Source organism: the organism of the source record quoted next, unplaced genomic scaffold, assembly GCF_019419815.1.
Source record: "Pyrus x bretschneideri cultivar Hongxiangsu unplaced genomic scaffold, Pyrus_bretschneideri_v1 Contig24, whole genome shotgun sequence".
Taxonomy (NCBI): Eukaryota; Viridiplantae; Streptophyta; class Magnoliopsida; order Rosales; family Rosaceae; genus Pyrus; species Pyrus x bretschneideri.
In genome coordinates, this window is record NW_025999546.1 from 5,646,425 (window position 1) to 5,671,493 (window position 25,069).

Sequence of the window (25,069 nt, forward strand, 5' to 3'; positions counted from 1 at the left end):
AACTATTCAATTTCTTAACCTTCACTTAATGATCATCCTTACAAAAAACCATTCGAATCATATATCGCTCAATCATCCAAATACATAGAACAAATGAAAGGTTTATTAAAAATATGTTATTTGGTACTCAGAACATCCATTTGTTTCATTCATTTAGATGCGTAAATGAAATCTTATTCAAATCGGTTTTTTTTTTGTAGAAATAATATTTAAATAAAATTTAAAAAATTAAAATTGTTTCGATTTAAAAATTTGTACGATAAAGATATATGGGGGAAATGCATGTATTATCTATATATCTATATATATAGTGAGCATCCTAAAATGGTGAAACATTTAAAATACCATAAATTGCCCTTTAAGAATTTCATAAATTACAATTGAACCAAAAGAAGCTAAAGTATTTAACCATCTTTTTATTTTGAATGAATTTAATATTTAAAATTACGTCCAATAAGACGACAACACGTAAAATGACTTAAACTATGACAACGATATTCATGTAGTATAAGTTATACGCAACTCATTCATCCATCAGGTAATTAAAATGCAAGACTCGGTGACAAGAGATTTACAACTAACGATAACTTTGACGTAATCTACTTATTGCCATGTCACCACCTTCGTTTAGGACATCTATATATATAAAATGAGCACCCTAAAATGGTGAAACATTTAAAATACCATAAATTGCCCTTTAAGAATTTCATAAATTACAATTGAACCAAAAGAAGCTAAAGTATTTAACCATATTTTTATTTTAAATGAATTTAATATTTAAAATTATGTCCAATAAGACGACAACACATAAAATGACTTAAACTATCACAACGATATTCGTGTAGTATAAATTATACGCAACTCATTCATCCATCAAGAAATTAAAATGCAAGACTTGGTGATAAGAGATTTACAACTCACGATAACTTGACGTAATCTACTTATTGCCATGTCACCACCTTCGTTTAGGACATAGGATTTATGCATCTATGCTAAAAATCGGATAAAACTACCAAATTGAGTCCATTGGTTCGGTTTGGTGGATTTTGTTTTATTTCACTAAACTTACTTAATCGAAGTAATTAGATTTAACATCAAAAAAATTGACGGTTTATGATTTAAATTGTTTTGCATGTCTATATCAAATAAAGATTTTTTCTTTTTTAACATTGTGTTAATCTGAGTGCTCTTTTGATTTTATATCAATTCATGAAACACGTCTTATCTTTAAAACTCTAACCTGTCTTTTTTTAATCTCTTTAGTCATACTTAATCGCTAGCTATCCTTCTATAGAAGTTGTAGTAGTTTGAAAAGGAGTTTCGTTGCTCCCATGAACGGCACTGCATCCATTCTACCCAAAATATCAGCTAAATTAATGGCACTCACCACTAGTTCGTGTCAATTTTTATAACATACGTAATTGTTGTCCTTATTTATCTACTTTCAACAATTAAGTAAGAGTTTTGAAGAATAAAAAAGAAGAAAAATTAATTTACAGTACAATATACTATTAGAGTTAGAGTGTCAGATGTAACCACTAGCCATGAAGTTGTGATAGCTTGAAAAGGAAATTCATTACTCACATGAACGACACTACATCCATTCTACCCCAAAAAACAGCTAAATAAAATGGCACTCACCACTAATTCGTGTCAACTTTTGTAACTGAGGTGGTTGTTGTCGTTATTGTATAAAATTCTAAAAGTTTAGCTAGAAACTGATGAATGTAGAAAGAAGAGAAACGTTTAGTCATGGTAATCATGTGTTACATACAAGAGGTGCATGTGAAAAGTAATTAGTTTACTATTAATGTGTGAGGATAACGACTATATATTAAAAATAAAAATAAGAAGAGAAAATTTGAGGACCCAAGTGGATCGATCACTAAATATGTGATTAGGCGTCATAACCAAAATATGTAATTTCTGACAACCTTCCGCATTGTCCGCGACCGGTCAAATTCCATCCTCTTTCCCGTCCACAGGGGCATTCCCGCAATTACAATTCAGAACCAACGGCCAGTTTGTATCGTACACCGGCCGCCACAAAAACCCTAGATACTCACAATTTTGACTTTCCCTCTCACTCCGCTTCTCTTGTCAGAGTCTGAGGATGAATGAAGGATTTAAGGCACGCTGATCGTCGCTCCCAATTCTGCTTCTTCGCCATTTCATTGGTTCCGAAGCTTTTTAGGTTTTCCAATTTCCAATTTTTGTTCCTCAGAAAAGCCCCTTTTGCTTATCTCTCGATTACTTGATCGCCATGTCCAAAAGGTGAGTTCTTTTTCATATGCAAGAGACGAATTTGGATATTGAGTTGGTTGAATCTTCCAATTTATAGATGTTGTGATTTTGCATATTGAATTTGTTATCTTTTTTATTGTGTTCTCTTAGGATTCTTGGAATAGCTGTTTTTAATTTAATTTATAATTTCTTAAAATTGTATGGTTGGTTGATTTCCCTTTGATTAGTTTGCTGGGTAATGTAGGTTAGAGGTCCTCTGTGAATCAATGTTTTTTGTTTGTTTTAATATTTACTGCTATTGTGAATTTCTAACACATTTCAGGCTGGTTTACATTTAAGAAATGGTGGTATGAGATCATTTGTGCTAAATATTGGGACGAGTTTGTAACTTTGAGTCGTTGTATCATTCCAAAATCTGATCTTTTTAAGGATTTGCAATAAAAAGTGATGGAAAAAATCCTTTAGTTCATGTAGTTGAAGCGGCTCTTCGCATGTTTTTTTTAAACCTTACTTGGAGAGTAGGGTAGTATTGGAGATGATTGAATTTGAGAAATTTTCAACGTAATAGCGTGTTTTGCTAATTTCTGTATCCTGACAGTAGCCATATAACAACGAGGATTCATTGGCGGTTGTAGATAATTGAACTACTTGTATTGCCATTTCTGATTACCTCAGGGTTCTCTGCAAGTTTTTTGCACATGGCGCCTGTTTGAAAGGGGAGCATTGTGAGTTTTCACATGATTGGAAGGCTTCACCAAATAATGTAAACTATTTATGCTACTTACTTTAGTTGCATATGCATTAAGTAATAGTGATCAACAATTGTTACGCTCTTAACTTTTCTTTCTGGTCCTTCTTAACAGATATGTACCTTTTATCTGAAAGGAGCTTGTGCATTTGGTAGTAGATGCAGATATGAACATGTCAAAGCTTCTCGGGCTCAGTCTTTCGGTTCGTCTTCATCAACAAATTCTCAGCCATCCCTGGTTATTGATACTGCATCTTTGGTTCTTCCTGCAAGAACGTTAGCAAGTGGAGTTTCTCTTGCGCCACTCTCTCTTTCAGAACTCTCTGCTTCAAGTAGTCCTTTCTTACCTCCCTCAAAACCTGCCTGGAATGGTTCTCTGGATGGTGATTATGATGATGATGAAGGTAGTGTTGGGGAGACTAGGAATACTAGACCAGAAGATCGTGCTATTTGTTCATTTGCTGCAGCTGGTAATTGTCCTCGTGGAGAAAAATGTCCTCATATTCATGGAGATATATGCCCCAGCTGTGGAAAACATTGCTTGCATCCTTACAGACATTTGGAAAGGGAGGAGCATATGAAGATATGTAAGGAAAAGCAGAAGCAACTTGAGGCTTTGAAATGCAGTCAAGAAATAGAATGCAGTGTTTGCCTTGAACGTGTTTTGTCAAAGCCCACAGTTGCTGAGCGGAAGTTTGGGATACTCTCAGAATGTGATCATCCTTTTTGCATATCTTGTATTAGAAATTGGCGCAGTAGTTCCCCAACATCTGGTATGGATGTCAATAGCGCATTGAGAGCTTGTCCAATATGTCGGAAGCTGTCATACTTTGTCATTCCAAGTGTCATTTGGTATAAGTCAAAAGAAGAGAAACAGGAAATTGTTGACAGCTACAAAGCAAGGCTCAGGTAGTTTTCTTTGCAAACGTCTTATTTTCTTTTGAAAGCTGGAATTCAAGTGCCCTGTCTTCTGTCTTGGATATTTTTTACTATTTTTATCTCAGATGTAAAGAAGTTACTCAATTTGAAGGACAGAAATATCAACTGTTTATATTACTATTGTGATTTGAAGTTGGAAGGGGCTTTAGAGTGGGAATTTTGGGATCTCTTTCTCTCTTCCTCATTTTTTTTGTAGTTATAATTATTTTATATTGCAGGTCAATTGATTGCAAGCACTTCGATTTTGGAAATGGGAACTGCCCATTTGGAACTAGTTGTTTTTATAAGGTAACAAGAAGTGCTACATGGAGTTTTTCTGCTGCATTTGTTATTCGCATTGGTTTTTCTGTCATGTTGAGTGCAATTAATCATGTCAACAATCTAATGGTGATTTGGATAAGTATATGATGGTTAGTCTACTTGCTGAATCTGTTAATGTCGCATATGTTGAGCCTCAAACAGAAAATCCTGGACACTGTACCTCTGTTATTATTTATTTGTGTTTGTGGAGTCATGTGGTATATTATGTGATGGATTTTGGCTTAAGCTCCTTGAATTTATTTTTTTATTTTTTATTTTTCTATTTAGGACTTGCTTTATTTTTTTCTTGTCAATTGTTGTTCTGATTGAATGTGGGGCAGATGCCTAATTTGTGGTGTAAGAGTGTAGCTTTTGTAATGTACTTGAGGTTTTGTGTTATAATACACTTTGGTTTGTATTCTTTATGATTAACCAAATATTGAGTTACATAATACACTTAGTTTTCTCTATGAAAACATTATTTCCATGTCACCAACCAAAATTTACATGGCTTGTTGGCTGCAGTTGAAGTGCGTACTTGTTAAGTGGCTGGTAGGTAATGATAAGGTGGTTTATTATTCCATATTAATTTTTTTATAAATTTACGCTTAATGCTTTGGTCGTTTAGGCATTTGCAGTCTGTATTCAAGTGATATGTTTGATTTATCCCATGCTCATGCCCGTGCAACGATAACTAGTAACATTTAGAATCAATGGATTTTTAGTTGTTGAATAATCTTTTTAGACATCTTTAGTTCTCCCAAGGGATTGCAGTGGTGTATGCTTTATAGGATTGTAGTCAAATGGCTTACTCTAGTTTCTTTTTACCCAGCTCAACTAGGTATTGGTTAACACGGGGCTACATTGGATGACAGATTGCTTCAATCTAAAATTAGTGTTTCTAATGAGGACCAATGGGTTCATCATTATCTTTGTTTCTTTTTTGTGCATCTATTATGCATCCGTGGCCTTAAATTTGAATAGTTTCTCGTCTCTGGTTTAGTATCTTTCTTGTGATGATGGTGACACCAGATTGTAGATGGTTTACGAAGCAGTTTTAGTTTATAACATGTTCTTTTTCTAATCATTGCAAGTGGTTTTGCTACTTTAATGGGTTTATAACAGTCTCTCTCTCTCTCTCTCTCTCTCTCTCTCTCTCTCTCTCTCTCTCTCATTCTCTTTGTCTCTCTTTCTGTCTCCCCATCCTGTGTATGTGACTTAGTCTATAATAGAATATTAAAACCTTCTATTGATTTATTAGTTGTAACACCTTAGAATCATGTACCTTTTGTTTTTCATTTTACTTTCCGGAGAGGGTTAGCTTTGTGACACCTTTAATGGATGGAATGTTTGTTGTATTCCAGCATACGGTCAAGCCAGGCTCATATGTATGGAAATTTCACAGGCCACCTCCAAGAAGGCCTCCTCCGAGAAGGCCTCCTCCACGGCAATATGATATTGCGCCTATGGATGTCATATTACATATGTTCGAGCACTTAGAAGAATTGGATGATTATATATTTGAAGATTTAGAAAATGAAGTTTTAAACTCATGGGAGAGGGAGTCATTAATGCAGATGGGTTTGTATACAAGTGACTCGAGTGAAGACGAGATAGATTTATGGCCTTGAGATACTAGATTTAGCCATTTGTATCATCTGAAATTTCCTACTTGGTTTTGCGTTGCTGTGTTATGATTGTGGATTGTATTTAACAACTCCTATTTATGAACGATGTGCAGATTTACCCCCTATTAATGGGGTTAATTTTTGTGAATCTTGGATAGTGTTCATTGGAACAGTGTGATATTTATGCTAACGATACAAAAGTTAACTTTAAATTTGAAGGCTAGTTTACTGAAAAAAAAAAAAGGAAAAGGAAGAACGAAACTGTTCTATGGTTTTGATTTCCATTCATGCTATAATCTTTTAGTTGTAAACTTATCTGACCAGTCACCATGTTGCCCCATTTTGGAGTGTGTTGTCTATAAAATTAGGTGCACATGGCAATTGCTACGGGCAAACAAAGTCTACTTTGTCATGCATTTTGTCTTCCTCATCTAATTTTATCTGCAATGCGGCTTTTATTTTAGGTCTGTCTACTGTCATGTACACTTCCATCTCAAAGTATGTTTGAATCTGCTTTTTACTTTCTCTGCCGGTAGTCTGTTGTGGTGTTTACTGTTATGCTCTGTGTGCTGTTTGCATGCACTATTGTTTACTGTGCTGGTCCAGATCCTTTTTTTTATTTTACAGTAATTGGGTAATGAACTTGGCTGTTGGTCTGACTGCAGCATGCATACCGAGATGGCCGTTTGGAGGAAGTAGCACTGCGTCATATTGGAAATGAAGATGGTCAGACAGTGATAGCCACAAATATTAGGTTTTACTCTGCACCTTTGTTCAATTTCTCCATATACTGTTCTTTTCATACTAAACTATGGTATTTTCCAGGTTGTCAGACTTTCTTGCTGACCTACACATAAGGTGAATAATGCCGTTACAATATTCCAATGTAAGTTTATTCAGTGGTTGGATTCTGGTTCTTTACTTATACTGTTGTCCAGAATGTATTAGTGGGCAGACCTCTAATCTGAAGGTTAAGTTGTCTAGTACAACATACTAAGTGCATAAAATCTTTTTGATTGGCACACCCTGAAACCACATGGTAGGACCGTAGGAGGTCATTAGAGTTGCACATTGATGATTTTCCCTTCATTGATGATTTCAGTGAAAAAGTGCCGTGTGCTTAAATGTGCATGATTTTTTCGCAACAAGAACACATGCGCAGCTCTCATGCTGGTTTTTGCAATTGCAAGTAGGATACTCGAGTGGATTGCAAGGTGTGGTTCAGGAGCTTTAATTTCCTTTTAAGTATAATTTTACCTGCAGTATATATTTCCCTTGAATGATACTGGAGGTATGAATATTTTTTTCTTTCTCATACACTCATTTGAACTTAATTGTCGCTCTTGTGGAACATGAGGCCGAAAACAAACCTTGTACTATCCGATTTCTCTCGTTTTGGCGCACTCGATCATAATTTCAGTCTCACCTCATTACTTCCTACTATTGATTTTTACACTGAACATGGATTTGAAAGCATTGTATGCATATAAGACTGAAACGTAACTACTCTTGGATTCGTCTTTTGCTTGTTAATAAAGGTGAAAGTCAAAATGCAGTGACCAGTATAAACACCTAATATCTAACTTTTTTTTATATTCTTGACGCAGAATTGATTGCAGGATGGCTATCCAGTTGTGGGAGAGAAGACATGCTCGGTTGTCGTAAACTACATGTAACAGAATTCTAAATAAAGTTATTACCGAGCGGAAGAGTGTATGTTGAGGATTTTGACACTTATACAATGTGCCCGTCTGTGACTTGGATGAATGTCTACAGATGAGGATGTCGATTATTTGTGTTAATGATCAGGTTTTATTCGGACGAGTTCCATTGTGGTACTTGTAGTTTCACTTTTAGGAATGGCATCATCAGCCTGCAGGCAGCTGGAGCGAGTATTCCAATTTATCGTTTATTGTTTTATAAGTCCGGTTCGGACCATGCCGGCATTTGCAAATGGGTTTATAAAATACAACATAACGTTAAGGACCCAGCCGGCATCAGAAGTATAGTGACAAGTCTTTGTTTTTATTTTATTCCGGTCGTATGGAATATAACTATGGTCGTAAACGACCCAAGGTATTAGTCGGGCGACGGGTTTTAGTCAGACTAGGTGGATCTTTAATTTTTATGTAACAAAAAATAAATGTCTATTAAAAAATACATAATTTTATTAGAATACATAAATTGAAAAATAGAATGATATAATAGATTATAAAATATTAGAACATATTGAAAACATAAAGAACAAGTATACATATTGAAAACGTGAGGAACAAGTATATAATGAATGTAAATCTTAGTATTTAACAAATCTCTTACAATTTAATTAAAAAATAAATTACAAAATAAAAGTTATCTATCTAATTGAGAATCGTAACCTAAGCAGATCTAAGCGTCCTTTTTTAATTTCATTTTTTGTTGCTTCTCATTTCAACAACCAAATTACTTGATTTGGTGCTCAGGGAGCAAGTACCTTTGAGAGTGCGCTCAATTTCAACTCAAATTGGTAAGAACAACCGTCATGAATTAGTTATTATTTTTTTCCTATTTTATTTCTGTTTTCCTATTAGTTATTATTTTGGTTAATCATAATCTATATATATATATAGATTATGATTAACTTGAAGAACACAAATTCGACTTGGGACGAAGATTAGATGTACGGCTCCAAGCGTCGCACATTTTCGAGAATTAATATGAATTTACGGATTCCTTGCTAAGCAAGATCAAAGTTTAAATAGACCGACGGTTAGGTTGTATAATCGCATAATAAACTAATCAACATTAATATCCGGATGTTCAAATGAACATATGGAAGCTAATTGGCCTGATTGAGGTTGGTTAGGGACTCTAAATTTCTTTCTAGGTAAGTGTTTGTTACTGTTCTACCATTTACTACTACAGTCTAGGAGTATTCTTCTTCACTTGTAAGTGAGATATCTTACGTTCGAGCGATTCTCGCCAATGACAAATTTTAACCATATTATTGCTCCGCCTGGTGCTCTTCCAAAAACCGCATCCAATCCAAACCCCCTATCCCAACGCCCCGCCTCAAAGACCACAACTCCGACACCCCCCACCACCCTCTCGACCCCCTCACCATCCAAGAACTCAACACCGTCCGCACCATCCTCAACTCCCACGTGCTTCACTCCGTCGATCTACAGGAACTCGACAAGTCCCTTGTCCTCGGATGGAAGCACAGCGACCCTCTCTTCCACAGAAAGACCTCTATCATCGCACGTGTCACAGGAAGTCACTGGGGTGAGGGATTGGGATAGGGAAGACAAAGGGGATCTGGAGAATGATGGATGTGCAGAGGTGCGGAGGGATCTGGGGATCTGGGGATTAAGAGCGGAGAGTGAGAGAGAGAGCATAGAGTAAGGGTAAAAGCAGATACGCAGAGGTGCAGAGGGAGACTGGAAGGGGGATCGAGGTGGGGAAGACAAAGGAGACTTGGGGAAATTTATTTTTTTTAACTTTTATTTAATTAATTTTTTTAATAGTTTAATTTTTTTTTAATTTTTTAATGACACGTGACGTTCAGTTATTATCCACTTGGGAGCCACGTTATCAGTTAATGAAAGACTTAACAGCCAGACTAACGGATGTATGAGACTGTCCCAACACTTTAGGTATGACTCTAGGACGAAAAAAACTTCGTATACTAAATGTTGACAATCACAAAATATAAGAGTAGTAAACAGAGTTTAACCCATAGAAAAATAGGGACTTGAACTGATCGTTTGTAACATTTTCCTATTCCTTTCCTATTTTCTCACACCTTCTCGAGGACTCTGTTGGGTTAGTGGCCAAGTGGCCAAAACCACTTTCGGCTAGAAGGAAGAGACACAATGTTTGACCGTCATCTGCAACTGCTCCGTTGTCTCTGTCGTCTCCGTCTACAACTACTGGTGAGAGCTTTCACTTTGTTAATTGTTTCGATGCTTTCCTAATCTTACTGCTCCGTTTTACTGATCATTGAACTATTTGAAGCTTAACTGATTCCCCAAGGCAAAACCGATCTCTAAAACTAAAAGCCCCTTTGGTTTTTCTCATCTCTGAAACTAAAAGCTTTTGCTTTTCTCATCACTGTTTTTAACTTTTTGTATATAATAATAATATTATTGTATTTTGTATATTATAATATAATATTGTGCAAGGGATTGATTCTTATTGTTTATATGTTGGCTATATTACATTTTATCAGGTTTGAAATCTATTGCAACCTCATACAACATCTTCAAAACATTTCACTTTCATACCTCACATACTGTTTTATTTCAATATAATACATTCATTACATTTTTCATCCTTAATCCGTTAAGAGCTGACGTGGCTACCAAATTTTGCCACATGGCAAAAATAATAATTTGTTATTCATTTAAATTATTATAATAATTTATTCTATTAAAAAAATATAAAAAAAACTTGAAACCATCTTCCCTAACCCCTTCTCCCTCTCCTCCACTCTCTTCACCTCCACTTCCATCCAAAAAACCCACCCCTTCCCTGCAACCCAAATCCCCCATCCCATCCCACCCCACCCCCACCTCCCCCGCAACCCCCCATCCCACCCCCAAAACCCCAAAAAACCCAGATTATTTGTATGAAACTTGCAAAAAAAAAAAAAAAAAAATCATCGGAATGACTCTTCTCTGTTGCTTTTTCAGCGATGCTTGGAGAAAAGGCCGACATGGCAGAGTTGTCGATGGCACAGACGGTGATGGTGATGCGGTCATTGATGTCGGCGGCAAGGTGGGTCAGGGTAAGGTAGTGGTTGAAGGTCGAGAACTCAGGGTGCTTCGCGAGGAGGCATGTGATGTTGTGCGCTTCAGTAAGGGTGGTGAGGAGTGTGAGCATGAGGAGGAAGGCGTCGACGGTGGTGGCCTAGCGGAGCTGCATTGTGTGGGTTTTGGATCTAGGGATTTTGGGGGGTTTGGGGTTCGAGAGAAAGAGTAAGGATAATGGAGGAGGGTCGAGGGAATGGGTTTCTGGGTTTTTTTTTTTTTTTTTTTTTTTTTAAGGGTAAATTATTATAATAATTTAAATGAATAAAAAAGATTAGTATTTTTGCCACATGGCAAAATTTAGCAGTCACGTCAACTCTTAACGGAGCAATGGATGAAAAATGTAATGGTTGTATTATATTGAAATAAAATAGTACATGTGGTATGAAAGTGAATGTTTTGAAGATGTTGTATGAGGTTGCAATAGACCCCAAACCTGAATCATCCTTATATGTTTGTTAATTTAGGAAAATGAATCATCCTGATAATCATGGAAATGCTAATGTTAACCCAGTTGAGAATGTTGAAAATGATCATGGTACACTATGGAAGTATGTCAACAAGCTCGAAATAGTGGACAATGGAAGAGGAGGTACTGTACTTCAATGCAACTATTGTCAAAAGATTTTTAGAGGATCCTACTCTAGGGTCAAATTTCATTTGTTAAAAATGTCTGGAAATGGGATCGTCTCTTGCAACAAGATTACTAATGAAGCTCTTGCATAAATGAAAAAGCTAGTTCTACAATGAGAGCCACCTTTTTTTTTTTTTTAAGTCGTTTGGAAGTTTTTTTTTAGTTTTTCAAGTTTGAAGACTAATTTAGTTGTTTAGTGCATTATCTTTTTAAATGTTTGAAGTTTATCGAAATAAATTTGAACTTGAATAGTATATTTGAATGCTTATTTTATAATATTTAGATATATTTATTTATTTATATTATTTTTAATTGTTGTATCGTTGCCGTATCGTGTTTTCGTTTTCAGAAATTTAACATACCCTCATGTTGTGTCGTATTATATCTCTGTATTCGTATTTGTGTCCATGTCCATGCATCATAGCCTTCATTATTTTCTGGTTTCATACCTGTTTGGGAGAGAAAAAACCGTGTGAAGCCTATTTCGGTGGGAAGGTGAGAAAGAGGGCAGAGAGCAACGCAGCAGAGAAAAAAAGAAGAATGGTGCCATAGCTCCCATTTAAAGAGAAGAAGAAAGTGCTCCTCTCTTTAGTTAGTTGCTAAATATGTCAGACGAGAAACTTTTTGGAAGCAACTTCTATGCTCTCTGCGTTGACTACGCCCTCGTTTCCTCCGTCGCCTTGGTCTCTCTCTGGGTTTGGTGGCAATTTGGTCTCCCTCGAAGAAGATCGGAATCGGAGTGTGTCATCTATTGTACCCGTCCCAGACTGACCCATTTATTTTAAGGGAAAACTAATGAAAATGACTTGAAAAACTTTGAGTTTTAACGAAAATGACAAATTAAAAGGTAAAATGAATAGTACTATAATTGACTTTTTAGTATAAAAATATGATTTTTCATTAAAATGAATAGTACCGGAAACTTTTTGTTAAAATTTTCTTCTTTTAAATCCCGATTTGGTCCCGTGCCCAGCTCTAATTGTGACAAGTCTTTGTTTTTAGTTTTATTCATGAAATGATATATGAGTGGTTGGATGACAATGACCAAGCCGGTAGTATTGACATTCTGACAAGTCTTTGTTTTTAGTTTTATTCATGGAATGATGTATGAGTGGTTGGAGGAGAAGGGATAAAGACGAGCAGGAGGAACCATCTTTCACTACGCAAAAGCCTATCTGGTTTACAAGCTTCTACTTTAATTCAATTTCACCTGTGTTTTTTCTTGTCCTGAATACAAGAAATGGCGGAGGGAGTTATTTTCAACGTTGCAGACAGCATCATTGGAAGGCTAGGCTCCCTTGCTTTCCAAGAGATTGGATTGATTTGGGGTGTTCAAGATGAGCTCCAGAAGCTCAAGGAGATAGTTGCCGGATTCCAAGCTGTTCTTCTTGACGCTGAGCAAAAGCAAGTTAACAATGAAGTCAAACTGTGGCTCCAAAGTGTAGAAGATGTCGTTTATGAAGCTGATGACATGCTGGGGGAGTTTAATGCTGAAGCTAAACGAAGACAAATGGTGCTTGAAACAAATAGAGTATCAAATCAGGTACGTCTCTTCTTCTCTAGCTCAAATCAACTTGCTATTGGGCCAAAGATGGGTCATAAGATAAAACATATTAACAAGAGGCTTAGTGCAGTTGCATCTCGTAGGACCTTTCAATTGGAAGTGAATCATGAAGATACACGGTTTATAATTAGAGAGAGGGTCACTCACTCTTTTGTATCTCAGGAAAATATTATAGGGAGAGATGAAGATAAAAGGGCAATTATTCAACTTTTGTTGGATCCAATCATCTCAACTGAGAATGTGTCAACCATTTCCATAGTTGGATTTGGAGGATTGGGGAAAACTGCACTTGCCCAACTCATATTCAACGACGAGGTGGTTCAAAATCATTTTGAGTTGAAAATATGGTCATGTGTCTCTAATGTATTTGAGTTGGATATACTTGTTAAGAAAATACTAAAAGTTGACAAGCTTGATATGGATCAGCTACAAAATGATCTTAGAAAAAAAATAGATGGGAAGAAATACCTACTTGTGTTGGATGATGTGTGGAATGAGAATCGGGAGAAATGGCTAAGCTTGAAGTACTTGTTAATGTGTGGTGGAAAAAGTAGTAGAATACTAATAACCACTCGTAGTGAAACCGTTGCGACAATTTCAGATACAACTAAAGCATACACCTTAAAGGGTTTGAATGAAGAGCAAAGTTGGTCTTTATTTAAGAAAATGACTTTTAAAGATGGAAAAGAGCCAGAGAATTCAACAGTTAAGGCAGTTGGGAAGGAGGTTGCAAGAAAATGTCAGGGAGTCCCACTCGCTATAAGGACGATATGTGGGATGTTGTGCACCAAGCATCACGAATCAGAATGGTTGAATTTCAAGGATAAGAAACTTTCAAAATTAAGTCAAGAAGAAAATGATATTTTACCAACACTTAAACTAAGTCATGATGTGCTCCCATCACATTTGAAGCATTGTTTTGCTTATTGTAGCTTGTTTCCACTTGGTTATGAGATCTCTGTACCGAGACTGATTCAACTTTGGGTGGCACAAGGGTTCATTAAGTCATCTGACGAAAATGAGTGTTTGGAGGATGTTGCATATGAATACTACAAGGAATTGCTACGGAAATCTTTTTTTGAAGACGAAGAAAAATATGAGTTTGGTTTAATAAGAAGCTGTAAAATGCATGATCTCATGAATGAATTTGCCATCTTAGTGTCAGGGATCAGAAGCACTGTAGTTGATTTGAATCGAGAGAATTTTCATGAAAAGCTTCATCATGTATCTTTCAATTTTAATGTTGATTTGTCATATTGGAAAGTGCCAACTTCCTTGCTAAATGCAAATAAGATACGAACTTTGCTTTTTCATCGCCAAGAATATTTGATCAAGGAATATTTTCCTCGTGATGAATATCGGATCAAGGAGTCATTATGTAATTCATTTTGTACTAAAATTGCTTCAAATTTTAAGTCATTACGTATGTTGAGTCTCAAGAAATTTGGAATTACAACATTACTTAAGTGTCTTAGGAAAATGAAACATTTGAGATATCTTGATCTTAGTGATAATCCCATCGAGAGACTTCCAGATTGGATAGTTGGACTTCAAAATTTGGAAACACTAGATCTCTCCGGCTGTGAGAATCTTGTGGAACTACCCAAAGGCATTAAGAAGATGATCAACTTGAGGCATTTCGACTTGACAGGCTGTATTAAATTGACTCAAATTCCACGTGGATTAGGTGAAATGACTGATCTTCGTACATTGGGTAGATTTGCTTTGAGCAAAAACAATTCCGTGTTGAGAGACAGTGCTGGCCTTGGTGAACTGGGGAGCCTTAATGAATTAAGAGGACAGCTATCTGTTAGAAATTTGAGGCACGGTGAAGATGTGATGTCAGAATCAAATGGTGGTGCACCTCTGAAGGAGAAACAACACCTCTGTTCGTTGGGTTTGTTCTGGATACGTGGAGACAACTTAAACGCAGTTGATGAGAAGGATATTACCATGTCCATGGAGATATTGCAACCCCACTCAAATCTAAAGCAGCTGTCCGTGCGGTTTTATGGTGGTGTGAGGTTTGCGAGTTGGTTTTCTTCTCTCATAAATATTGTTAATCTCACATTGGTTAAATGTATGAGATGCCAACATCTTCCACCCTTGGATCATTTGCCTTCCCTTAAGTTTCTTCAACTTTCACAGTTGATACAGTTGGAGTACATATCAGACAATGAGAGCAGTAATAGTATGAGTGATGAGATGATGAAGATTTCATTCTTTCCCTCTCTGGAGAAGCTCTGGGTAGAAGATTGCCCTTCTCTGAAGGGATGGTGGAAGGCGCACACTCATAACAATGCTTCTTCTTCATCAAAGGAAAACCTGTCGTTCCTGCTCCCTTCGTTTCCTTGTCTTTCTAGCTTGACCATCAGGAAGTGTCGTAATCTAAATTCGATGCCTCTGTATCCAAATGTGGATAGAATACATCTCGATAGGACCAGCTCGAATGTTCTTCCTTCCTTGTTTGTTAGAGGAGCATCTGATATTACACATGATGTTGGTGTTGGTGTTTCTTCCTCTTCTTCTTCCCCTCATCTCCCCAAAGTAACACATATGTCACTTCATGAAGTTAAGGATTTGGAATGTATAATGTCGGAAGGGATCTGCAACCTCACATCACTCCAATCGCTTTCAATTGGAAACAGCTCAAAATTGGCATCATTACCAGAAGAACTTAGCAATCTCACATCACTCCAATTGCTTTCCATTGGAGAATGCCCAAATTTGGCATCACTGCCGGAAGGGATTTGTCGACTCCCCTGTTTAAATAGATTGCTAATTCAGTATTGCCCCATGTTAAGCGAAAGATGCAAGAAAGAAACAGGTGAGGACTGGCCTAAGATTGCTCACATCCCATCCATTGAAATTGATATATCTTAAGGTGCGTTTTCTAACTTATTTCAATTTACAGTTGCCTAGTTCAATAAAACTATGAAATATTCAAATGCCATTCTCGTTTCTTAATTTTATTCTTCATTCATCATCACCAACAATTTATTTTTGTTTTCAGATGACAAACCATGTGGACCAAAGATTTTGTCCACACTTTTGCTTTCTCATTGAGCAACACTAGTTCCACGCAAAGCGTATGCATTCCTTACCCACTGACTTTTAAATTTCTTTTTTAATTTCTCTTTAATTTACTTCTTATCAATAATATAGTCTTATCTCTTCATATTACATATAATTTCGACCCAAAAAAATGAATCATAATTTTGACCCAATAATAGGTTCTTCATCATCATCTTTTATCTGCTTTCTGCTTCATCTCATCTAAATTCATAATTTTGTTCCAAAAAACAAATCTAAATTAATCAACTTATGTGGATGGATTTGATGAATTTGGTTCCTCTGTTTTTCCTGGTATAAATAGGGTGTCATCTAGCACTTTTTCTGATATAGTGTTCTGAAGACTATGGCGGAGAAAGTACTATGATGGCCCATGGCAGATAAATTGACTCGAGAACGATCTTCAAAAGTTGTGCTTACTTTTACATTTCTTTTTTTCACTGTTTTCTAAATACGCATTGAACTCTCCCTACTTGTCAACTTGAGGTACTACTGTGACAATTTAATTTTCTAGACCACTGGTCCACTACTATTAGTCTATTACTAAGGAAGATGATCATTAAATACCAAGCAACCGGCAAGATGACAATTTGTCCGTACTTCCTTCAGTACAATTATTATTATGGATTAGGTTTAAGTTTTGCTTCTTAATTTACTTTTTAATTTTTAATTTTTCAAACTTTTTAATATGGCTTCAAATTTTTATGTTTTTGGTTTTGCTTCTTAATCTACTTTCATGGATATGCAGCACTGATTCAAAGAAGAAACAGATGGAATGAAGATGAAGGAAGCCAATTATCATACAGCTTTTGCTTATACAGGTGACTCATTTATGTGGATGTGATAAATGATAAATTTTGGATTCCACCGCAAAATCAATGAGCAATATGGGGAGTAGCCTCCCATGCAAGGTCCCCCATACTTTCCATTGTTGGTTTGCTTGCATTGTTATTTACTGTGCTTGTTTTGTACCTTGTTTCTTGCATTCATATCTCACTAGACAGAGCTCTAAATTAAGTTTTGAACATGCAGTGTAGTGCGATAGCTCCATATATTATACACAATGTTCGTTTTTGAGGTTTAAGTGCGGATCAAATGTCTCAGTGTTGCATGGAAGCATGAGAGGACATCTTAAAATCTTGAACCGAGATCACATCTCAGTGATTCCATGATCTATTCTTGAAATTTCCGACGAGACAAATAATTCAGGATCGGCCTTGGCCCAAGTGCAAACAGTGCACTTGTCCAGGGCCAAATTGTTTTGGGGCACCAAATTTTTTTAGTAACCACTTCGCCTTATCCATTTGCAAATCGCGACAGTGCCAGTCCAATGCCCTTCCGTCGCAGCTTTCCTTATCGGCCTCTTGACCTCCGAAATGGTGGCAGAAATCGCTCAAAACTCGACTGAATTTTACAGAACCGGTCGCCGTCGTTCACCGCTGCAGTCCCTCTGTCGCAGCTCATTGGGCCTTTTGGGTACTCTTACTCCAAGCTTACAGTGAGTACTATACTAATATTTCACTAAAAATTGCCCATTTATATGTTTAATTGTTAAATATGTGATTAAAGTAAGTAACTTTGAGATACCCAGATTGTTAATTTCAGTACTTCTTGTTTTCCAGATTCAGAGGAAAGATGGGTATTTACTGGGTTTGAGATGTGAAGGACTAATAGAAGTTGTGTTTGTTAGTGGAATTTCTGTTTGTTTGAGATGTGACGGACTAAAAAGGTTGCTTTGGTGGGGAGTGTTCCCCATAACTGACCCATGGGTAAAATATTTGATTCTTTGGTAGCCTGATTAGTGAAAAACCTTACTTTTATAGCTTCTTCCAATTTTTTCAACATATTGGTCCCGCTAAGTTGATTATATCAAAATTTGAATGTTAGCTCACTATTTGGTGCTCCCTGATCTGAAGTTTTCAGGTTCTGCTGAAATTTCCTTTCTTGAAACTAACGACATCCTTGGGATACATTGTGAATTAGGCTGTAATGTGCTTCAAACTCAATTGAACTTGGTCACTGGCTTTTCTTGATCTTCACCAGGTGATGCATGGTTTTTAAATTCTCCAGAAGAATCGCTAGGATTCGTCCTTGCAGATGAAGGTTTCGATGTATGGGTAGGGAATGTGCGTGGAACACGTTGGAGTCATGGACACACATATCAGAAGAGAATTAAGCTTTATGCACTATTATAGGATTTTTGAGATTGGAGTTGGCAGGAATTGGCTCTATTTGATCTATCAGAAATCAAGCGCTGCATATATCCAACAACAAGCTCCAAAGTCTTTGTTGTTGGGCATTCACAGGTCTTACACCTCTTCATCTATTTCACATCTTCTTCCCTTGCTACTACTTTTGGTGTTTACTCAATTTATTCATGTTATTAGGGAACAATGATGTCTTTAGCTGCTCTCACCCAACCGGAGATAGCGAAATGGTTGAAGCGGCCGCTCTTTCCTGTTCAATACCATACTTGGAGCATTTCACTTCTAAATTTGCACTTAGAATGGCCAACATATATGTTGATCAGGTATTCCTTATCTTCTTCAAAGTATATCGTATGAATAGCTTCTGCAATGAAATTGATGCATGTATTCTTTTTATATGATTCTTTTTACTCAATGTTATGAGATTTTATTAGTAGTTATCTTGTATCTTTTGTATATTTTATTCAGTGAATTGGGTGTCAGCCTTTTGGATTCAATATGAGATGGCCATGTTGCATGCTTGGAGTGATTGTATATGATTTTGATTTTAATCGTCGGGTTTAGGTACTATGTCCCCCGGTTGTATGTTTTTCTTGAATTAATAATATAATATGGGCGTGAGGGCCTAGCCCCCCAACTTCGAATGGGTTCCAGCCCTCTTTAAATATGTTGGCGTATTGAATAAAGACACATTTTGAATGTTCAGCCCGAGCACAAAAAAACTCAGGACCAACCGTGTAATTTGGCCTTCTTTGGGTTCTTATTGCTGCTTTTGTTTCCAATTTTAGTAGATTAAAATGTGGCGATACCAGTAATATAAACTAACTATAACCAAATCCCACGTTGTGGCGTGGGAACACTAAAGTAGCGAAAAAGAAAACGAAAGGGGACCAACCAACGACTACAATTTGGGAATTGAGATACACTTGTGATCTTTGTGTTCAAAGTTCGTGGATTAAGAGATTCGGACCACTCAATTTTAATTTACAGTCTCTATATTTTAGTGACCCACTTCACAAAAACTTAAAAACTTGAACGGCTAAGATCTCACTCTCTCATAAATAGTTCAAATTTCTCGGTTTGTAGGTTTCGGACATAGATATCTGTAGTGGATTTCATATAATATGGTTTCATGAGGTGAGAATTTTGACACATGGTGTTGCTTTTTCCAAATTTCAATTTTTAGTGTCGTTGGTTGACCTAAGTTCTTACAACAACGCAATTGTCTCTACTCTCATTGAGTGAAAGAAGTTAGTAAATTTGGACTAAACCACAAGACGATACAATAATGAATAATTTGATATTGAACCCGTCTTATACATAAGCCAAACATAAACCCTCCCGCTAATATATAAGACGGCATATTATTTCATTGTAGTATTAGGGACAAATAATTCACAACTTAAGATATTTGTGAATATTACAAATATTCACTTAGCCAATAGAACTATTCATGACAAAAAATAAAAGAAACCAACAACAAAATAATCAACGAGTCATGAAATAGCATTGAGTCCCTCGATGATTGAAGTTGTGAAAGCATCCATTCGAGGCTTTGGTTGGACCAAGCCAACCTCAATGCCACCCGACATGTCTCTACTCTCACTGAGTGAAATGCCTGTCACACCATCAATTCCAATCTCCTCTATCTTTCTAGGCCTGCCCCATCCAAAATCTGTCTCATACAGATCCACCTTCCGCGACCTGAGAACCACGACTTGGAGCTCCGACCCGAACATCTCCTCCCACTCCGAAATCCACTTCTCTGCCCCTCCCAAAATGGCCTTGTCTAACTTCTTAATATAGTTTTTCCGATTGCCCTTGCCGCAACAACTCCATTTGCCCCTAGTAGCGCTTTCCTTGACACCACTGACCGGCCAAATCCAACACAATTACCAACATACATAACTGGTACTGGGTGACCCAAACGAGCTATCCCACCCGCAATAAACCCAAAATAATTTGGATCTTCGTCGCAACACTTGCTGTAGTGGTTACCATTTTCTTGTTTTCATATGGTGATAAATTTACCTTTTTTTATTATTATTTTTCTGCTTTTCACATGGTGCCAACACATCATTCCAAAAGCTGTGTGTTTCTTTTTCTTTCTTTGTCAAGCTTAGCAGCTCTCTCTCACTTGAGCTCCGAAGGCAGGGCCTCAGACTCTAACAATATCAATAGCCGATCTGTGCAAAAATTCACAGTTTTTCCTTAGTTAAGTAGGTAAAGGATGGCCAACTCCTCCATAATCCGTTAGAGAAGCACTTTTGGCTCTGCAACTTATGGCGCAGTGCTCGAAGTATTCTCCTCCTGCATTCTCCCTCAGAGCCTTGCGGCTTTCAACTCTTTTTGTTGTGGCCAATAAAACAACAAATACTACTGCCATCACCATCTCAGATAATTGAATATTTATGGGAGTCCTCAAGATCCGTTATCCTTCGAGAACGATGCGATCTGGGTCTCCAAGTTTGATGAGATTCTTCTGGATCTCTGGAATCCAGTTGTCAGGTACAAGTTTTTTTATCTCGTGACGACTACAGGTTGTTGTAAATTTCAATTCTCACTAGAATTTGACACGGTGGGAAAGAGATGAAAAAAATGAACATACCTAAGAACGGAAAAGGATCCTCTCTGGATCCTCTTTGTGGGTATCTGGAGATCCATCAATCACAGTCGTTCATAATATATCGTGCAGTCAGTTTTCGTTAGATACTATTTATATTCAATTTTAAATTTAAAATGATTTCTGACTGCACGATGTACGATGAACAATCGTAATTGATAGATCCCCAAAAAAGAGGATCCGGAGAGGATCATTTACCCCTAAGAATGATGTCATCTTGAGCCATTGTTTCAGGTCTAGATTTTGTGTAGCGTTTTCCATTTAGACGAGAGCTTCTCGTGCTGATAACGTATTGTAAAACAGGCAGTATGTGTGCAGTGAAATAAATTAAACAAGACACAATATTTACAAGGTTCCTCTACAGTCAGTATGACTGGAGTACGTCCTAAGAGCGGCAATGGTGCTTTTATTTATAATTTGGAATAATAAGAATACAAAAATAACTCTCACTATTTACTCTCTCTTTTCTTTTTTTTCTCTCTTCTTCCTTCCAATTTTGTGCAAGTGATCTCCTCCTCCTCATTCATTTTATAGGCAAGGGACACTATTCATGTGGGCCATCCACATTATTTATAACAATTTGTGAATATTACAAATATTCACTTAGCCAATAGAACTATTCATGACAAAAAATAAATGAAACCAACAACAAAATCACTAGTCATGAAATGGCGTTGAGTCCCTCGATGATTAAAGTTGTGAAAGCATCCATTCGAGGCTTTGGTAGGACCAAGCCAACCTCAATGCCACCCGACATGTCTCTACTCTCACTGAGTGAAATGCCTGTCACACCATCAATTCCAATCTCCTCTATCTTTCTAGGCCTGCCCCATCCAAAATCTGTCTCATACAGATCCACCTTCGGCGACCCGAGAACCACGACGTGGAGCTCCGACCCGAACATCTCCTCCCACTCCGAAATCCACTTCTCTGCCCCTCCCAAAATGGCCTTGTCTAACTTCTTAATAGTATTTCCGATTGCCTTTGCCGCAACAACAACTCCATTTGCCCCTAGTAGCGCTTTCCTTGACGCCACTGACCGGCCAAATCCAACACAATTACCGACATACGTAGCTGGTACTGGATCACCCAAACGAGTTACCCCGCCCGCAATAAACCCAAAATAATTTGGATCTTCATCGCAACACTTGCTGTAGTTGTTATAATTTACTTGGGTTTTAAGCAAACAAACCCATATAAATGCACACGTTAGGACATATGGTGATAAATGTACCGGACGCGACTCATTTCCCTTGTTGCATAGCTCAATAATCCAATTCTTGATGCTCTCCATTTTGGCCAAGTCAATCAAAAATGTTGCCCGAATCATGTTTTTCGGTTGCCCGTTAACAATGGCATTCTTATTAGCACCTAGAACCACTCCTTGCGAAGAAATTCGCTTCCACCACTCCTTCAAGAAGATACCCTCGAGACCAAGTGCATCAACAATAGCCGTACGATCATAGTAGGGCACTGATTGTACGGCTATGTTTGACGAGTCTCCGAGACGGGAAAATGAGGCCCAAGCCTTGATGAAATTGTTAAAGGTCCTCTCATCACCAACAACTTGGTGGTACGCAAGCCCAATGCAAATCCCACAATTTGGGAACACTGTAATTTGAGCACTTAACAAAGAAATATTTGCTGCTCGTGCCTCGTTACTACGATGTGGTATACTACCTGTCGACGCTAGCTCGGGCACAAGTGTGTGAAACTCTACCGCATCTCTTTGGGAATTGCTCGAGAGATACTCAAAGTCCCCGTCCGACTCAGCGACAGTCAATGACACCGAGTCGCCTTGCGTGTAGAGGAGCTCGGGCTTTTCGGGATGAGGCCGGGCCAGTAGGGTTCCGGCGAAAGGGTAAAATTGTTGGAGAGCGAGGGAGAGAGAGTGCTTGATGTTTGGGAGGGCGGTGGAAGTGAAATGGGAAGTGGGAAATGGGAAGTCATAGAAGAAAAGAGGTAGGCTCGGAGAGAAGAAGAGCCATGGTATGTCAAGGAAGGTTAGAGGGAGAGAGGGTTTTGGAGCAGCTGATGAGTTTGGTGGGGGAGATACTTGGCATTTCTCAAGAAGTTTGGGTTTGGAGAGTCTTGCCATGGATGAGAAAAAGAGGAGAGGAAGATAACACAGGAGTGGTGAGCAGAAAGCTAAACTGTTATTGTGACGAATGAAAGATGTTGCATAATTGCATTTGATATAGAGACTAGAGAGTGCGTGGTCAGCTTTATCACAAGAGTAATGTTATTCATACCATATTTTTATATCACATTTATATACCACTTTAGGTGGTATCTGATGTGAACAGCCACGTCATTTGAAAAATTTGCAAAACCCAAGAAAAGAAAGGAGAAAGACTTCTATTATACCACAATCATCATTTAATTAACTAGTTTTTCTTAATTATTAGTTTATTAAATAATGAACTAAATTTAAAAATATGATTAATTCAAATGATATGGCTATCTACATCAAATACCACCTAAAATGATATAAAAATGTGGTACAAAAATATGGTATGAATAATATTGTTTTTCTCACAATCAACTGTTATATCTTCAAAATTGTTTTAAAAAGTATTTAGCGGTAAGCGGGAAGTTTAATAAGGGGAAATGATACACACTTTTTTAGTCTTTTATTATTTTATTGGATAATGTTAGAAGATCAAAATTTTAAATTAAATTTATAAAACGTATGATGTGTCACTAATAGAAAATAAACCCGCAATACTTAAATAATAATTCAACAAATCAACAACTACATCTTTTGGTTTACATATTTAGTTTAAAATTTTGATCTTCTTAGCATAAGGATGGTCTACCTAACATTATTCTTACTAGTAGTTTTATTTATTCAATTCGATAATCAAAAATAAAAAAAATAATGTATCATATTTGATTTTAAAAATTTAAACTCCCTAGCGTAAAGAATATTTATCTAGTACTATCCTTACTAGTAATTTTATTTATTCAATTCTAATAATAATAATAATAAAAGGTATCAAATGTTAAAAAGAACGCGTGAAGCTCACTTTTTTAATAAATTCTCTAATTATTTGGGAAAAAGAGAAAAAAAAAAAACTTTTTTGCAACTAATATACTATTTTAATGACATCAATCCAATAAATATTTGTTGTGCGTTAAAAAGTGAATCATCCGTCCATTTTTAGTCTGTAAAATAAAATAGATTTATGAATTTATGGACCCGAGGAACACGTGATTGCATAGACTATTTGTTGCATGAAAAACATGGTATATTTAGACCCTTTTTTATTTCTTAAAACCTTTGCAACTAGTCACTACGTCTGGATCTCATTATATTTGGTTTTGAAGACGGAAATTTTCAAAGTGAATGTGGTAGGGGTGTATTCAGTTCTATTGGGTTTGGTAAAATTGAAAATCAAACTGAAATTACTGTTTGATTTGGTTTATTTTTTTTAATTTTATTCGGTTCGGTTTCAATTCAGTTTCAATTTTTCCGATTTGGTTTCGATTTTTTTACTGAAAATTTATTTATCCAGATTCCATTTCTAGAACAGAAATTTAAATAAAATCAAAACAAAAGTTAAATCCATCCCTGACAATATTAATAGAGCCAACTGCAGCTAGGAATTGAAATGTATATACATACGATTAAAAACTGAAATGAATTCAAGAACACAACTAAATCCTATCACAACAGCACCACATCAACCTTCTGGTATTTTTAAATAAAAATTTAAATTTTGAAATAAAATTATAAAAAATAAAAAAAATAAAAATAAAAATAAAAACTGAAAGAAACGAGAAGATGAAAGAAAAGGGTTGTTCGGCCGCGATTGGGACTGAGAGGCTCCCGGCCGGCCCACAAATGGTGCGGAAGCAGGTTTAGATCGTGGATACATCCTAATAAACTTTTTTAAAATTCTAATTGAATACACCTGAATTTTTAAACATTTTAATAAACTATCTTAAAATCCTGATTAAGTACACATTAAATTTTAGAAAATCACTTAAAATTTTAATTGAATACACTTAGATTCATTAAAAGAATTAAAATCGCTCAAAATCTTAATTAAATACAACCCCTAAAAAGGAAGGAAGAAGTCTGACAAAAAAAAGAAAGAAGAAGAAGAAACGGCAAGAGAAGAAAAGAAAATGATGTGTAAGTGGAGAGAGGAACGACACAATGCCTTATGCCAGAGAGAAGAAAGAGAGAAATGAAAAGGGTTTAGTTTAGTAGTGATGGGCTATTGGGCCATTTTATGGCTTGGCTTGAGCTAACATTTGGGCTTAAAATAAAATGAACATAATTGGATTTCATAACTAAATATTTAACATAAA

General features: G+C 36.6%; 5 protein-coding genes across 7 annotated transcripts; 3 read left to right on the forward strand and 2 right to left on the reverse strand.

The window, feature by feature from the left end:
- Positions 1–1,895: 1,895 nt before the first annotated feature.
- LOC103945864 (putative RING-type E3 ubiquitin transferase C3H69) lies at positions 1,896–7,683 on the forward strand. Of its 3 annotated transcripts, XR_007259114.1 has the most exons (8): positions 1,899–2,274; positions 2,920–3,007; positions 3,108–3,901; positions 4,150–4,219; positions 6,525–6,613; positions 6,685–6,745; positions 6,962–7,073; positions 7,467–7,683. XR_007259114.1 is itself a non-coding variant. In XM_009356451.3 (7 exons), the coding sequence occupies exons 1-6, from the start codon at positions 2,264–2,266 to the stop codon at positions 6,719–6,721; spliced, it is 1,089 nt and encodes a 362-aa protein (XP_009354726.2). In that variant the 5' UTR covers positions 1,899–2,263; the 3' UTR covers positions 6,722–6,745; positions 7,467–7,683. The 3 variants fall into 3 exon arrangements, 2 of the variants coding, with proteins under 2 accessions (XP_009354722.2, XP_009354726.2); XM_009356451.3 differs by lacking the exon at positions 6,962–7,073; XM_009356447.3 differs by lacking the exons at positions 6,525–6,613; positions 6,685–6,745; positions 6,962–7,073; positions 7,467–7,683 and adding an exon at positions 5,596–6,007 and having other exon boundaries at positions 1,896–2,274.
- Positions 7,684–8,823: 1,140 nt separating this feature from the next.
- On the forward strand, positions 8,824–9,243 carry LOC125478227 (mucin-20-like). Its single transcript, XM_048586143.1, has one exon. It carries the CDS (start codon positions 8,824–8,826, stop codon positions 9,241–9,243), a length of 420 nt encoding a protein of 139 aa, XP_048442100.1.
- A 3,175-nt stretch (positions 9,244–12,418) lies between these two features.
- LOC103945862 (putative disease resistance protein RGA4) lies at positions 12,419–18,741 on the forward strand. Its single transcript, XM_048586110.1, has 6 exons — positions 12,419–15,731; positions 15,861–15,936; positions 16,668–16,740; positions 16,952–17,417; positions 17,542–18,225; positions 18,307–18,741. Exon 1 carries the CDS (start codon positions 12,524–12,526, stop codon positions 15,728–15,730), a length of 3,207 nt encoding a protein of 1,068 aa, XP_048442067.1. The 5' UTR covers positions 12,419–12,523; the 3' UTR covers position 15,731; positions 15,861–15,936; positions 16,668–16,740; positions 16,952–17,417; positions 17,542–18,225; positions 18,307–18,741.
- Positions 18,742–19,622: 881 nt separating this feature from the next.
- LOC125478228 (phenolic glucoside malonyltransferase 1-like) lies at positions 19,623–20,518 on the reverse strand. Its single transcript, XM_048586144.1, has 3 exons — positions 20,392–20,518; positions 20,264–20,291; positions 19,623–19,995 (listed from the first exon to the last, which is right to left on the reverse strand). Exons 1-3 carry the CDS (start codon positions 20,516–20,518, stop codon positions 19,623–19,625), a joined length of 528 nt encoding a protein of 175 aa, XP_048442101.1.
- Positions 20,519–21,181: 663 nt separating this feature from the next.
- LOC103945860 (anthocyanin 5-aromatic acyltransferase-like) lies at positions 21,182–22,902 on the reverse strand. The gene has a single exon (XM_009356445.2). It carries the CDS (start codon positions 22,845–22,847, stop codon positions 21,411–21,413), a length of 1,437 nt encoding a protein of 478 aa, XP_009354720.2. The 5' UTR covers positions 22,848–22,902; the 3' UTR covers positions 21,182–21,410.
- Positions 22,903–25,069: the final 2,167 nt, after the last annotated feature.